Genomic DNA, 12,067 nt, shown 5'->3' on the forward strand with positions numbered 1-12,067 from the left:
GAGAAGCTCGGAGAGAAAAAGCGTAGGAGGGCCCGGCCGGCGTGGCTCAGTGAGGGAGCATCCACCTAGGAACCAGGAGGTCACAGTTCGATTCCCCATCAGGGCACAGGCCCGGGTTGCGGGCTCGATCCCCAGTGGGGGGCGTGCAGGAGGCAGCCGATCCATGATTCTCTCTCATCAGGGATGTTTCTGTCTTCCTCCCTCTCCCTTCCCCCATCTCTGAAATAAAAACAAAACCAATAAAAACATCTTATACACACACACACACACACACACACAGGTTGCTGGCCTGATCGCCCCTCACCGCCTCCGCCTCAGCCCCTGCCACCGTGGCGTTGTCTGGAAGGATGTCCGGAAGACGTCTGGTCTGATTAGCATATGACTAAGCATAGTTGCTTAGTAAAAAAAATAGCCTAACCTAGTGACAAACTGGGGGGAGGGGGGACATTATAAAGCATATGGCAGATGACGTAAAAATATACTTCACTAGAGGCCCGGTGCACGAATTCATGCACAGGTGGTGGGGTCCAGGCGACCTGCCCTGATTGGGGCCGATCAGGCCGGGCCAGCCAGGGGGCGGGGCCGCCGGAGGTTGACTGGCCAGCTCCGCCCCCTGGTCAAACTCCCGGTTGAACTCCGGGTCAGGGGACAATTTGCATATCAGCCTTTTATTATACAGGATAACGGAACGATGAGGCCAGCAAGCACAGGACACGAAGGGACTGTTTATAGCAGATCCTTGTCCGTCGTCATCACATAGAAATAGTCACGGGAGCTTATCAGGGAACTAGAGATGCAAGTAATGCAATTGCATCTTGAAGGACGGAGTCGGTGAAGGTATTTATTTGAGCGAGTTGTTTAATATTTGAAGAGGTGACTGCCCATCATCCCCACTTTCAGACTTAAGCAAACCGTCTAGGTCAGGGGTCCTCAAACTTTTTAAACAGGGGGCCAGTTCGCTGTCCCTCAGGCCGCTGGAGGGCCGGACTATAGTTAAAAAAAAAACTATGAACAAATTCCTATGCCCACTGCACATATCTTATTTTGAAGTAAAAGGACAAAACGGGAACAAATACAATATTTGTATTTGCATGTGGCCCGCAGGCCGTCGTTTGAGGACCCTTGATCTAGTGAATACATATCCTATGTAATAAAAGGCTAATATGCAAATTGTCCCTTTGACCAGGAGTTCGGCCAGGGGGGTGGGGCCGGCCGGACAACTGCCCGCAGCCCTTCCCCCAGCCTGCCCAGCCCAATCGGCCTCCCCCTCCCCCTGCACCAGGGCTGGCTGGCTGGACCCCACCTGTGCACGAATTCGTGCACCGGGCCTCTAGCATCAAATACAGCAGGTCCTCGCGTTACGTCAGAGATCCGTTCCTACGGTGACATAACTCGATTTTCGCCATAGTCGGAACCCACCTGCATAAGCACCTATGTCACATGGGGCACAGACACAGCAGTCATGAAGGGAAACAGTAAAAAAAAATGTAAAAGATAACAATTCCTGACCTTTCCTTGTGGCAAATAAATAAAAAACATAAAGCACATAGGCACATACGTCGAAATGACGGAACTTTTTAAAAAATATATATTTTATTGATTTTTTTACAGAGAGGAAGGGAGAGGGATAGAGAGTTAGAAACATCGACGAGAGAGAAACATCGATCAGCCGCCTCCTGCACGCCCCCCACTGGGGATGTGCCCGCAACCAAGGTACATGCCCTTGACGGGAATTGAACCCGGGACCCCTCTGTCTGCAGGCCGGCGCTCTATCCACTGAGCCACACTGGTCAGGGCTCTTTTTCTCTTTTTAAAAGATGTTTTATTGCTTTTAGAGAGAGAGAGGAAGGGAGAGGGAGAGAGAGAGAGAGAAAGAGAGAGTGGGGAACATGGACCTGCTGCCTCCTGCATGAGTCACACCGGCCAGGCCAGATAAATGCTAATCTTGCACGCCAGACGGGCACAAACTTTGTAAAAGCATCCTTGGAATCCGAAGCCTTATCTAGCGACATGGCTTCCAGGAATTTCTCCCTGGAAAACACCATTGACAAAATAACATTGTCGCCCTGACCGGTGTGGCTCAGTGGATAGAGCGCCGGCCTGCGGACTCAAGGGTCCCTGGTTCGATTCCGGCCAAGGGCAGGTACCTGGGTTGCGGGCACATCCCCAGTAGGAGATGTGCAGGAGGCAGCTGATCGATGTTTCTCTCTCATCGATGTTTCTAACTCTCTGTCCCTCTCCCTTCCTCTCTGTAAAAAACCAATAAAATATATTAAAAAAAAAAATAACATTGTCATCTGATCACACGGGCAACCAAATATGACCTGTGGTGTGAGTCCCCCGTTCCTCCTGCCTCTGCGCACATCCAGACCCAGACCCAGAGCCAGCTTTGCAGCAACATGCTAACCGATGTGCCTCTCTGTGCCAGGGGCGTCCTCGTCTGGTCAAGCAGTCTTGTTTACTTTTGTTTTTATTTTTTATCCATTTCAGAGAAAAAGGGAGAGGGAGTGAGAGAGAGAAACATCCATGATGAGAGAGAATCGCGGATCGGCTGCCTCCTGCATGCCCCACACTGGGGATCGAGCCCGCAACCCGGGCCTGTGCCCTGAGCGGGAATCGAACCCAGGACCCTTCAGTCCGCAGGCCGACGCTCTACCCAGTGAGCCACACTGGCCGGGGCGGGAATCCTCGCCGCCAGGGCACGTGAGCGGGGAAAGGAGGGAGACGCTGGCTTTCTCGGGTACAGGGGGTTCCGGGCGAGGAGTCTTGAGACGGGAAGGCTCCCTCCCGCCAGGCTCTGGGGTCGAGAAGGGCTTTCCTTCGCCCCCACCCCCTGGGCTGGCTCAGCTCCCTCTTCTCGCCTGAACGGAGCTGTTATCGTTGCTGCTCGAGACCACCAAGGAGTCGATGTCTAGATCTGATTTATTAAGAACCAGAGGCCCGGTGCACGACATTCGTGCGGGGAAGCGGGGAGTCCCTCGGCCTGGCCTGTGCCCTCTCCCAGTCCGGGAGCCCGCTGCGCTGGCCAGCCCTGAGCCCGGCTTCTGGCTGACCGCCTGCCCCCTGGTGGCCAGTGCACGCCATAGTGACCGGTTGTTCCACCGATAGGTCAATTTGCATATTAGCCTTTTATTATATGGGATGTGCAAGTTGCGCCCAGCCGGCATGGCTCAGTGGTTGAGCATCGACCTATGAACCAGGAGGTCACAGTTTGATTCCCGGTCAGGGTACATGCCTGGGTTGTGGGCTGGATCCCCAGTGTGGGGCGTGCAGGAGGCAGCCGATCCATGATTCTCTCTCATCATGGATGTTTCTATCTCTCTCCCTTCCTCTCTGAAATAAAAACAAAACAAATAAAAACCTCTTATCCACACACACAAGTTGCTTTAGTAAAAAAATAGCCTAACCTAGTGACAAACTGGGGGGAGGGGGAAACATTATAATGACGTAAAAATATACTTCACTAGCGGCCCGGTGCACGAATTCATGCACAGATGGGGGGTCCAGCCGGCCCGCCCTCATTGTGGCGATCAGGCCAGGCCGGCTCGGGGGAGAGGCCGTAGGAAGTAGGGTGGCTGGCACCACCGCCCATCGGGGTGCGGGGCCGATTTGGGGCCGTGTTGGCCGGGGGGTGGGGCCATGGGCGGTTGGCCGGCCAGCCCTGCCCCCTGGTCAAACCCCGGGTTGAACTCCGGGTCAGGGGACAATTTGCATATCAGCCTTTTATTATTATATAGGATAACAGAACGATGAGGCCAGCGAGCACGGGACACGAAGGGCCTGTTCATAGTACATCCTTGTCCGTCATCATCACATAGAAATGGCCACGGGCCCATATCAGGTAAACAGAGATACAAGCATTTATTTGAGGGAGTTGTTTAATATTTGAAGAGGTAATTGCCCGTCGTCATCACTTTCAGACTTTGCTCTCTGAAACCAATAAAAAAAAATATATATATATTTTTAAAAAAGCTTGCCAGGCCTAACCGGTGTGGCTCCATGGATAGAGCGTCAGCCTGTGGACCCAAGGATCCCGGGTTCGATTCCGGTCCAGGCCACGGACCTCAGCTGCAGGCTCCTCCCCGGCCCGGGCCCTGGTCCGGGCGCGTGCGGGAGGCCACCCATCGCTGTGTCTCTCTCCCATCGATGTCTCTCTCTGCCTCTCCCCCTCCCTTCCACTCTCCCTAAGAATCAAGGGGAAAATACCCTCGGGGGAGGATTACAAAGGAAAAATAAATAAACAGTGGGTGGTGAAATGTCTGGTCTGTGATTGGTCAGGAGAACAAGGGGCTTCTCACAGACACCGGCCTGTGTGTGGCGCCCGCCCGCGTCCGTCCCCGATCGCTCTGTCTTTCCCCTTCTCCTGGCGACGGGTCATCTATTTGGGACACGAACCCTTTTTTTCGTGTCCGCAAATGTCTCGGGTCCCTTTTTATTTTGGTTTTCTCTGTGACGTCTTTTGCAGAACACACCAGCTCAACCCTTTGTGGGTTTTGGCCCCGTTACCCCGTGAATGAGTAGATTTGAAACACATTCACTTTCTTTTTTTAAAAAAAAATACGCAGTGGGGCCTCGACTTACGAGTGTCCCGACTAGCGAGTTTTTTGAGATACCGGCTGACTCTCGGCCGATTTTTTGCGTTGAGTTGACAGAGTAATTTGAGTTAACGAGCTCGGTCTCGGAACGAATTAAACTCGTAAGTCAAGGCCCCACTGTATTTTATTGATTTTTTTACAGAGAGGAAGGGAGAGGGATAGAGAGTTAGATACACCGATGAGAGAGAAACATCGACCAGCTGCCTCCTGCACGCCCCCCACTGGGGATGTGCCTGCAACCGAGGTACATGCCCTTGGCCGGAATCGAACCCGGGACCCTTCAGTCCCCAGGCTGACGCTCTATCCACTGAGCCACACCGGTCGAGCTAAACACATTCACTTTCTTTCAAAGCCACAAGAAGAAGCAGACAGCTACACCGTCTCCCCAGTCCCCCCAAACAGGACTCCCCAGGCCCAGGACACACAGAGCAGTGATGAGTATTAGCTGCTGTCCTTCGTAGAAACATGGCGTTTTATTCTCTGCTGAGAGAAAGGGAGAGGGGGAGAGCGAGAGAGAGAGAGAAACATCCATGATGAGAAAGAATCATGAATCGGCTGCCCCCTGCCCGCCCCCCACTGGGGATCGAGCCTGCAATCCGGGCGTGTACCCTGACCGGGAATCGAACTGTGACCTCCTGGTTCCTAGGTGGACGCTCAACCACGGAGCCACGCCAACGGGGCTGGATGTCTCTTATTTTTGAGGCTGAGTAGTAGCCCACGGAATGGACACACCGCCTGTCGCGTATCCACGCCTCTGCTGTCTGGCTGTCGTCACCGACGCTGCGGTGAGCATGGGTGCACAGCTGTCTCCTCCATTGTGGGAAGCCCAGGTCGGGCTAAGCCTCGGACTGACCGTCACGTGGGCAAAGTCACAAACAAGTCCCAGCTTAGAGGGCTCAGTCCTCTTAGCATATTTAGGCTGGACCTTATGACGCTCCCTAGATCTTACCTGGGAAGCTGATGGGCTGAGGGAAGTGCAGCAAGAACAAAAACCAGTGAAACTCACAAGAACAGTGTAACTATGGAAACCACTACCTTGTTTACCTCTGACTAGAAAATAAAGGCTCAGCTGGCCTCGGGATCTCTCTCTGTGGCCTCAGCCCAGCACAGGAAGATCCACAGAGACTAAAGAGAGAGCTAGAGAGTTCTGAACGCTGTCTCCGTGTAAAGCATTCTTCGCCGACTCCGTCCACACCTTTGGGAACCCCTGGACCCCCGGGGCTGGACCCCGGCACTCCATGCCTTGCTTTCCATTCCTTTGGCCATGTTCCCCGAAGTGGGATCGCTGGGGCAGAGCAATTTTTTGAAGAAAGCCCAGTTACTTTCCGCTCTCGTCCCTGCGTACAATCTCTCCAACACTTTGCCAATGCTTGTTATTATTTAAAAAATGTTCTTAAATCCTTACCTGAGGATATGTTTATTGATGAGAGAGAGACATCTATCAGTTGCCTCCTGTACGTGCCTCGACCAGGAATCGAACCCACAACATTTTGGTGTATAAGGACGACACTCCAACCAACTGAGCCAGCTGGCCAGGGCTAGATCATTATCTATACTAATAAAAGGGTAATATGCTAATTAGACCGAACATCTTCCGGGCGACCTTCCGGACGTCCTTCGGAACAAAGCCATGGTGGCGGGGGCTGCAGCAGAGGCAGTTAGGGGTGATCAGGCCGGCAGGGGAGAGCAGTTAGGGCAGTGGTTCTCAACCTTCTGGCCCCTTAAATACAGTTCCTCATGTTGTGACCCCAACCATAAAATTATTTTCGTTGTTACTTCATCACTGTGATGTTGCTACTGTGATGAATCGTCATGTGAATATCTGATATGCAGGATGGTCTTAGGCAACCCCTGTGAAAGGGTCTTTCGACCGCCAAAGGGGTCGCGACCAACAGGTTGAGAACCACTGAGTTAGGAGGATCAGGCCGGCAGGGGAGAGCAGTTAGGGGGATCAGGCCAGCAGGCAGGTGAGCAGTTAGGAGCCCGCAGTCCCGGATTGGGAGAGGGATGTCTGACTGCTGGTTTGGGCCCAATCCCGCAGGGGTCCCGGATTGGAGAGGCTGCAGGCCGGGCTGAGGGATACCGCCCACCCTGTGCATGAATTTCATGCACCAGGCCTCTAGTCCTATATAATAAAGAGCTAATATGCTAATTAGACTGGACAGTGGAACAACCTTCCGGAACGAGTCGGAGGTGGGGCTGTGAGGCAGCCGTGGCTGCGAGGACCGAGCCCCTTGCACGAATTTCGTGCACCGGGCCTCTAGTGTATTTATAAATAAGTATGTTTTCCTTTTGGACCAATCGTAGCTTGCTATACACGTCCCTTTGCACTTTAATTTTTCGTTTTGGTACATACATTTATCATTACTCTTTATTAAAATAACTGTAGCATTCCCTTGCATGGATGTAACATCATTTAATCAGCCCTATGACTAGGCGTGTAGGCTGCTTCCTCTTTTTTAGTTTTTTCCCTGTTACAAATAGGGTTGCGACGGACAGCGCTGTCATTCCCTACATTGTGCAAATATTCCTACAGGCGAAGCTATCGGAAGCGGAATTCCTGAGTCAGGCATTTTCAGGAATCTTGGCCGGTCGCCCTCCGCGGTGGTACCAGTTTGCGCTTGTATCAGTGATGTATGAGGCGAGGATGTGTCCACCACCCCCGCCCCACCCCCCAGCCAAGGGGGCAGCCTCGAGCTCTTGGGGTTTAGCCAGGGGGATGCGTATGTCGGCTCAGTATTAATCTGCCTCTCTCTGTGTGCAAAGCTGCGCCTCTTTGCAAAATGTTTAGGAACCACTGGGTTTCCCCCCCCCTGGCCCCGAATTCCAGGTGTAAGCGTTCTGTTTTATTTATTTATTATTATTATTTTTTTTAAATATATTTTATTGATTTTTTACAGAGAGGAAGGGAAAGGGATAGAGAGTTAGAAACATCGATGAGAGAGAAACATCGATCAGCTGCCTCCTGCACACCCTCCACTGGGGATGTGCCCGCAACCCAGGTACATGCCCTTGACCGGAATCGAACCCGGGACCCTTCAGTCCGCAGGCCGACGCTCTATCCACTGAGCCACACCGGTTTCGGCTAAGCGTTCTGTTTTAACTATAAACGCTCCCCCGTGTACTCACTCGTTCCCAGGGTAGATCCCTCCTGCCAACCGACTGTGTTGGTCGCTGTAGACGTGACCTCGAGGGCCGGGCCTCTGCCCTCCCAGGCGTGCAACCTGGGGAGAAAGATTTTGAGCTACACATCCAACTATTTTTTAAAAATATATTATTATTGATTTCAGAGAGGAAGGGAGACAGAGAGAGAGAGAAACATCGATGATGAGAGAGAATCATGGATCGGCTGCCTCCTGCACGCTCCACACTGGGGATCGAGCCCACAACCCGGGCATGTGCCCCTGACCGGGAATCGAACCCTGACCTCCTGGTTCCTAGGTCGACGCTCAACCCCTGAGCCACGCCAACTGTTTACAGACAACTTACATACATGTGTGTATCTGTGCATCTATAACAGCCGTGGGCAATCTACGGCCCGAGGGACGGATCTGGCCCGTTTGAAATGAATAAAACTAAAAAAAAAAAAAAGACCGTACCCTTTTATGTAATGATGTTTACTTTGAATTTATATTAGTTCACACAAACACTCCATCCATGCTTTTGTTCCGGCCTCCGGTCCGGTTTAAGAACCCATTGTGTTGCCGAAACCGGTGTGGCTCAGTGGATAGAGCGTCGGCCTGAGGCCTGAAAGGTCCCAGGTTCGATTCCTGTCAGGGGCATGTGCCTGGGTTGCGGGCACATCCCCAGTGGGAGATGTGCAGGAGGCAGCTGATCGATGTTTCTCTCTCATCGATGTTTCTAACTCTCTCTCCCTTCCTCTCTGTAAAAAATCAATAAAATATATTAAAAAAAAAAAAAGAACCCATGGTGGCCCTCGAGTCAGAAAGTTTGCCCACCCCTGGTCTATAATCACATGTGACCTGTACGTGGAAACGGACATGTACTGACATCGACCGAGCTGATCTTTGGTTAGAAGCAATTTCCCCCTTCTTCTCTATTTTTCAAGCTTTTTGTAATGTGCGGGCATGATGCTGCAATTAGGTGGTCAGGCCTTTGTCCATGATCTGAATTTTCAAAGTTCTTTTGCAAAGAACATGTAAGATTTAAAAAATGTTTTTTTTTAGTTGCACATTATTTATTTAGTATTTTCACTTAGTTCAGAATATTTCTAATTTCCTTGATGATTTCTTCCTTTTTATTTATTTATTTATTTATTTATTTTAAAAATATATTTTATTGATTTTTTACAGAGAGGAAGGGAAAGGGATAGAGAGTTAGAAACATTGATGAGAGAGAAACATCGATCAGCTGCCTCCTGCACACCTCCTACTGGGGATGTGCCCGCAACCCAGGTACATGCCCTTGACTGGAATCGAACCTGGGACCTTTCAGTCCGCAGGCCGATGCTCTATCCACTGAGCCAAACCGGTTAGGGCGATTTCTTCCTTTTTAAAATTTTTTTCTCTGTTGATGAAGGTATTACATATGTGTCCTTATCCCCCCACGGCCCCCCTAGCTCCCCACTCATGCCCTCACCTCCCTGGTGTCTGTGTCCATGGGTTAGGCCTATATGCATGCATATATGTCCTTTAGCGATCTCTCCCCTTTCCCCCCACCCTCCCCCACCTTCCCTCTGAGCACGTATGCTTTCTGCATTTAGAAAAAAGAATTTGATGTGAAAACATCACGCACAGATTAACATGTATTATATATATTTTTTATTGATGTCAGGGAGGAAGGGAGAGGGAGAGAGAGAGAAACATCCATGATGAGAGAGAATCACGGATCGGCTGCCTCCTGCACGCCCCTCACTGGGGATGGAGCCCACAACCCGGGCCTGTGCCCTTGACCCGGAACCGAACCCGGGACCCTTCGGTCCTCAGGCCGACGCTCTACCCAGTGAGCCACACCGCAGGGGAGGAACGTCCTTTCTCTTTGGAGATGCTGAGCTCGAAGGGGAAGATGCAGAAATCCATGTGCAGAGCTCCTGGTGGTTGGCCAGCGAGCGACCTAGGGCTTCCCGGCCCCAGATCCCAGCACCGACCTCCCTCCCTCCCCTCGGGAAATGAGGCCTGGCCTCCTGGCGGGCAACCTCATCTGCCTTCAGCCAGAACGGAACCGGGCCCATTCTGAGGCCTGGAAACCTGGCCCCAGCTCCCAGCCTGGGAAATTCCCTTCCCAGATGCCAGCGTCCGGCTCCGTGTGCAAGGGCGACCCCTGCAGCTGGCATCTGAAATGCCAGCGACCGGGGAGCCACCCCTCCAGGCCTGAGGTCTGGTGTGTTTGTGGGGTCCCCTCGCTCCTCACCCCACCTCTCCGGGCCCCAGGTCCCCACAGGCGGGGCCTGACGTCTCCCCTGGGAGGAACCAGACCCCAGGCTCGGAGGATGGAGCCGGAGGCGTGGGCCAGCCTTTCCCAGGTCCAGGGCAGGCTGCTGGCTGGTCGGCCAGCAGGTAGAGAGAGGGCGGTGGCTCTGCAGCCAGGGACAGACGTGGACATGGGAATGCAGGGCGCGGGCAGCTGGGGGTGGGGAGCCGGGCGCCGGCGGCCGGGCCGTGCAGGGGGCTGACCAGCTGGGGGAGGACGGGGCCAGGTCCCACCTGGACGGGGCGTCCCGGCTCCTGGATCTGCTCTTAGAAGAGCGAGCGTTGGGGTGGAGGGGAGTTGGCCAGGGTGTGTGTGCTGTCAGCATCCGTCCACAGGAGAATTCCCCGCCACAGCCCGTCCATCACGGGCGCTGAGTGGGGGCGCGGGGCGGCCGGGCCGAGGAATCTGGCTGCGGGCACGCCGAGCCCGCCTGCAACTCATCAGCGTTGCTCTGCTCCCCGGGGGCACCGGCTGCAGATAAAGCGAGAGGAATGTGAGGGCCTCGGAAAAACATGACACAGCATTTCTCTGGAGCCTCGGGCCCCGCAGGCCCCATGCCTGCCCCCCCCCTCCATGGGGCAAGGGCAGGCCCGCGTGCGGCCCCACTGTGCCAGGCGCTGGGTGAGGCCCGTTCAAGGCTGAGCCGCCGCCTCTGGGCCAGGTGCTCTGCCTTCCGCGTGGCTGTGGGTTCTGGGGTGTGTGTCTATGTGTGGGGGGTTGGGGGGCTCCTGTTACAGGAAGGAAAGGGGCCCTGGCCGGTGTGACTCAGTGGATAGAGCGCCGGCCGGCGGACCGAAGGGTTCCGGGTTCGATATTCCCGGTCAAGGGCACATGCCCGGGTTGCAGGCTCGATGGGGATTGTAATAGGGGGCGTGCAGGAGGCAGCCGATCCATGGTTCTCTCTCATCATGGATGCTCCTCTCTCTCTCTCCCTCTCCCTTCCTCTGAAATGAATAAAATATATTTTTATTTATTTATTTTTTAAATATATTTTATTGTTTTTTGTTTTTTTTTGTTTTTACAGAGAGGAAGGGAGAGGGATAGAGAGTTAGAAACATTGATGAGAGAGACACATCGATCAGCTGCCTCCTGCACACCCCGCACTGGGGATGTGCCCGCAACCCAGGTCCATGCCCTTGACGGGAATCGAACCCGGGACCCTTCAGTCCGCAGGCCGACACTCTATCCACTGAGCCACACGGGTCAGGGCATAAAATATATTTTTAAAGGAAAGGAACCAGGGCACTTGGTTCCACTGAATTTGCTGGAAAGGAAGGCTGGGGAGGGGCCTGCCTTAGCACCCAGCTGGCTCAGGGCGGGGTCCTGGAGGGAGGGAGGGAGGGCGGGCGGGCTGCCCAGGCTGTGCCAGGGGATGGAGGCTTTGCCCGCCCAGAGACTCGGGTGCAGACCCCAGGAGGCGGCTCTGGCCGACTGCAGCCCGGATGCGGCCTCAGGGAGCTGGTGTGTGAGCCCAGAAGGCAGACCGTCCTGCAGGCTGGGTTCTCCCGGGCACCGGCCTGGCTGGCTGGAAGGAGGGGGGTCGTCAGGGGACTCCAGCCACACAGGGGAGGGGGCCCAGCTGTAAGCTGCAACAACAAAAAAAGAAGGTGGAGAAGGAAGGGAGATCGGTATCAAAGCCCTCACCTCACAGATAACAGGCAGACCCAGAGAGGGCGAGGCGGTGGCCTGGGCCGCCCAGCAGGCGAGTGGCCAGGTGCCCCGGGGGCCTGTGCGGCCCCGCGCCAGGGGCTTTGTTTACTCAGCAAGACATAGCGAGAGATGACACCTCTGACCCTCGCGAGGATCCGGGTCTGTCCACACCTGGGAAGGATTCCCACGTCCTGAGCACCTACTGTGTGCTGGGCCCGCCACCATCCCAGCCTCTCTGGAGTCCTCTCGTCAGTCCTGCGGGGGGAAGCGCCATAGAACCCATTTCCCTGAGGAGGAGACTGAGGCCCAGCATAGGACCCTTGTCCACAGTCACACCCCCGTGTGTCTGACCCGCTTTCCATCAAAGGGCAGCCATTTGCCTCTGGGAGAGC

The 12,067-nt window shown here is 54.1% G+C and overlaps 1 protein-coding gene across 1 annotated transcript in view; it reads left to right on the top strand.

The window, feature by feature from the left end:
- The window catches only part of ABHD17C (abhydrolase domain containing 17C, depalmitoylase), a 39,111-nt gene extending 33,788 nt beyond the window's left edge, over nt 1–5,323 (top strand). The window contains exon 3 of the mRNA XM_070400440.1: nt 5,242–5,323. Within this exon, the coding sequence (XP_070256541.1) occupies nt 5,242–5,296 (55 nt within the window). The 3' untranslated portion in view covers nt 5,297–5,323. The remainder of the gene's footprint in view (nt 1–5,241) is intronic.
- The last annotated feature ends 6,744 nt before the right edge of the window (nt 5,324–12,067 follow it).

The sequence above is a fragment of the Myotis yumanensis genome, unplaced genomic scaffold (assembly GCF_028538775.1).
Source record: "Myotis yumanensis isolate MYYU_CA2020_CCGP unplaced genomic scaffold, mMyoYum1.0.hap1 SCAF_20, whole genome shotgun sequence".
In the NCBI taxonomy this organism is placed as follows: Eukaryota; Metazoa; Chordata; class Mammalia; order Chiroptera; family Vespertilionidae; genus Myotis; species Myotis yumanensis.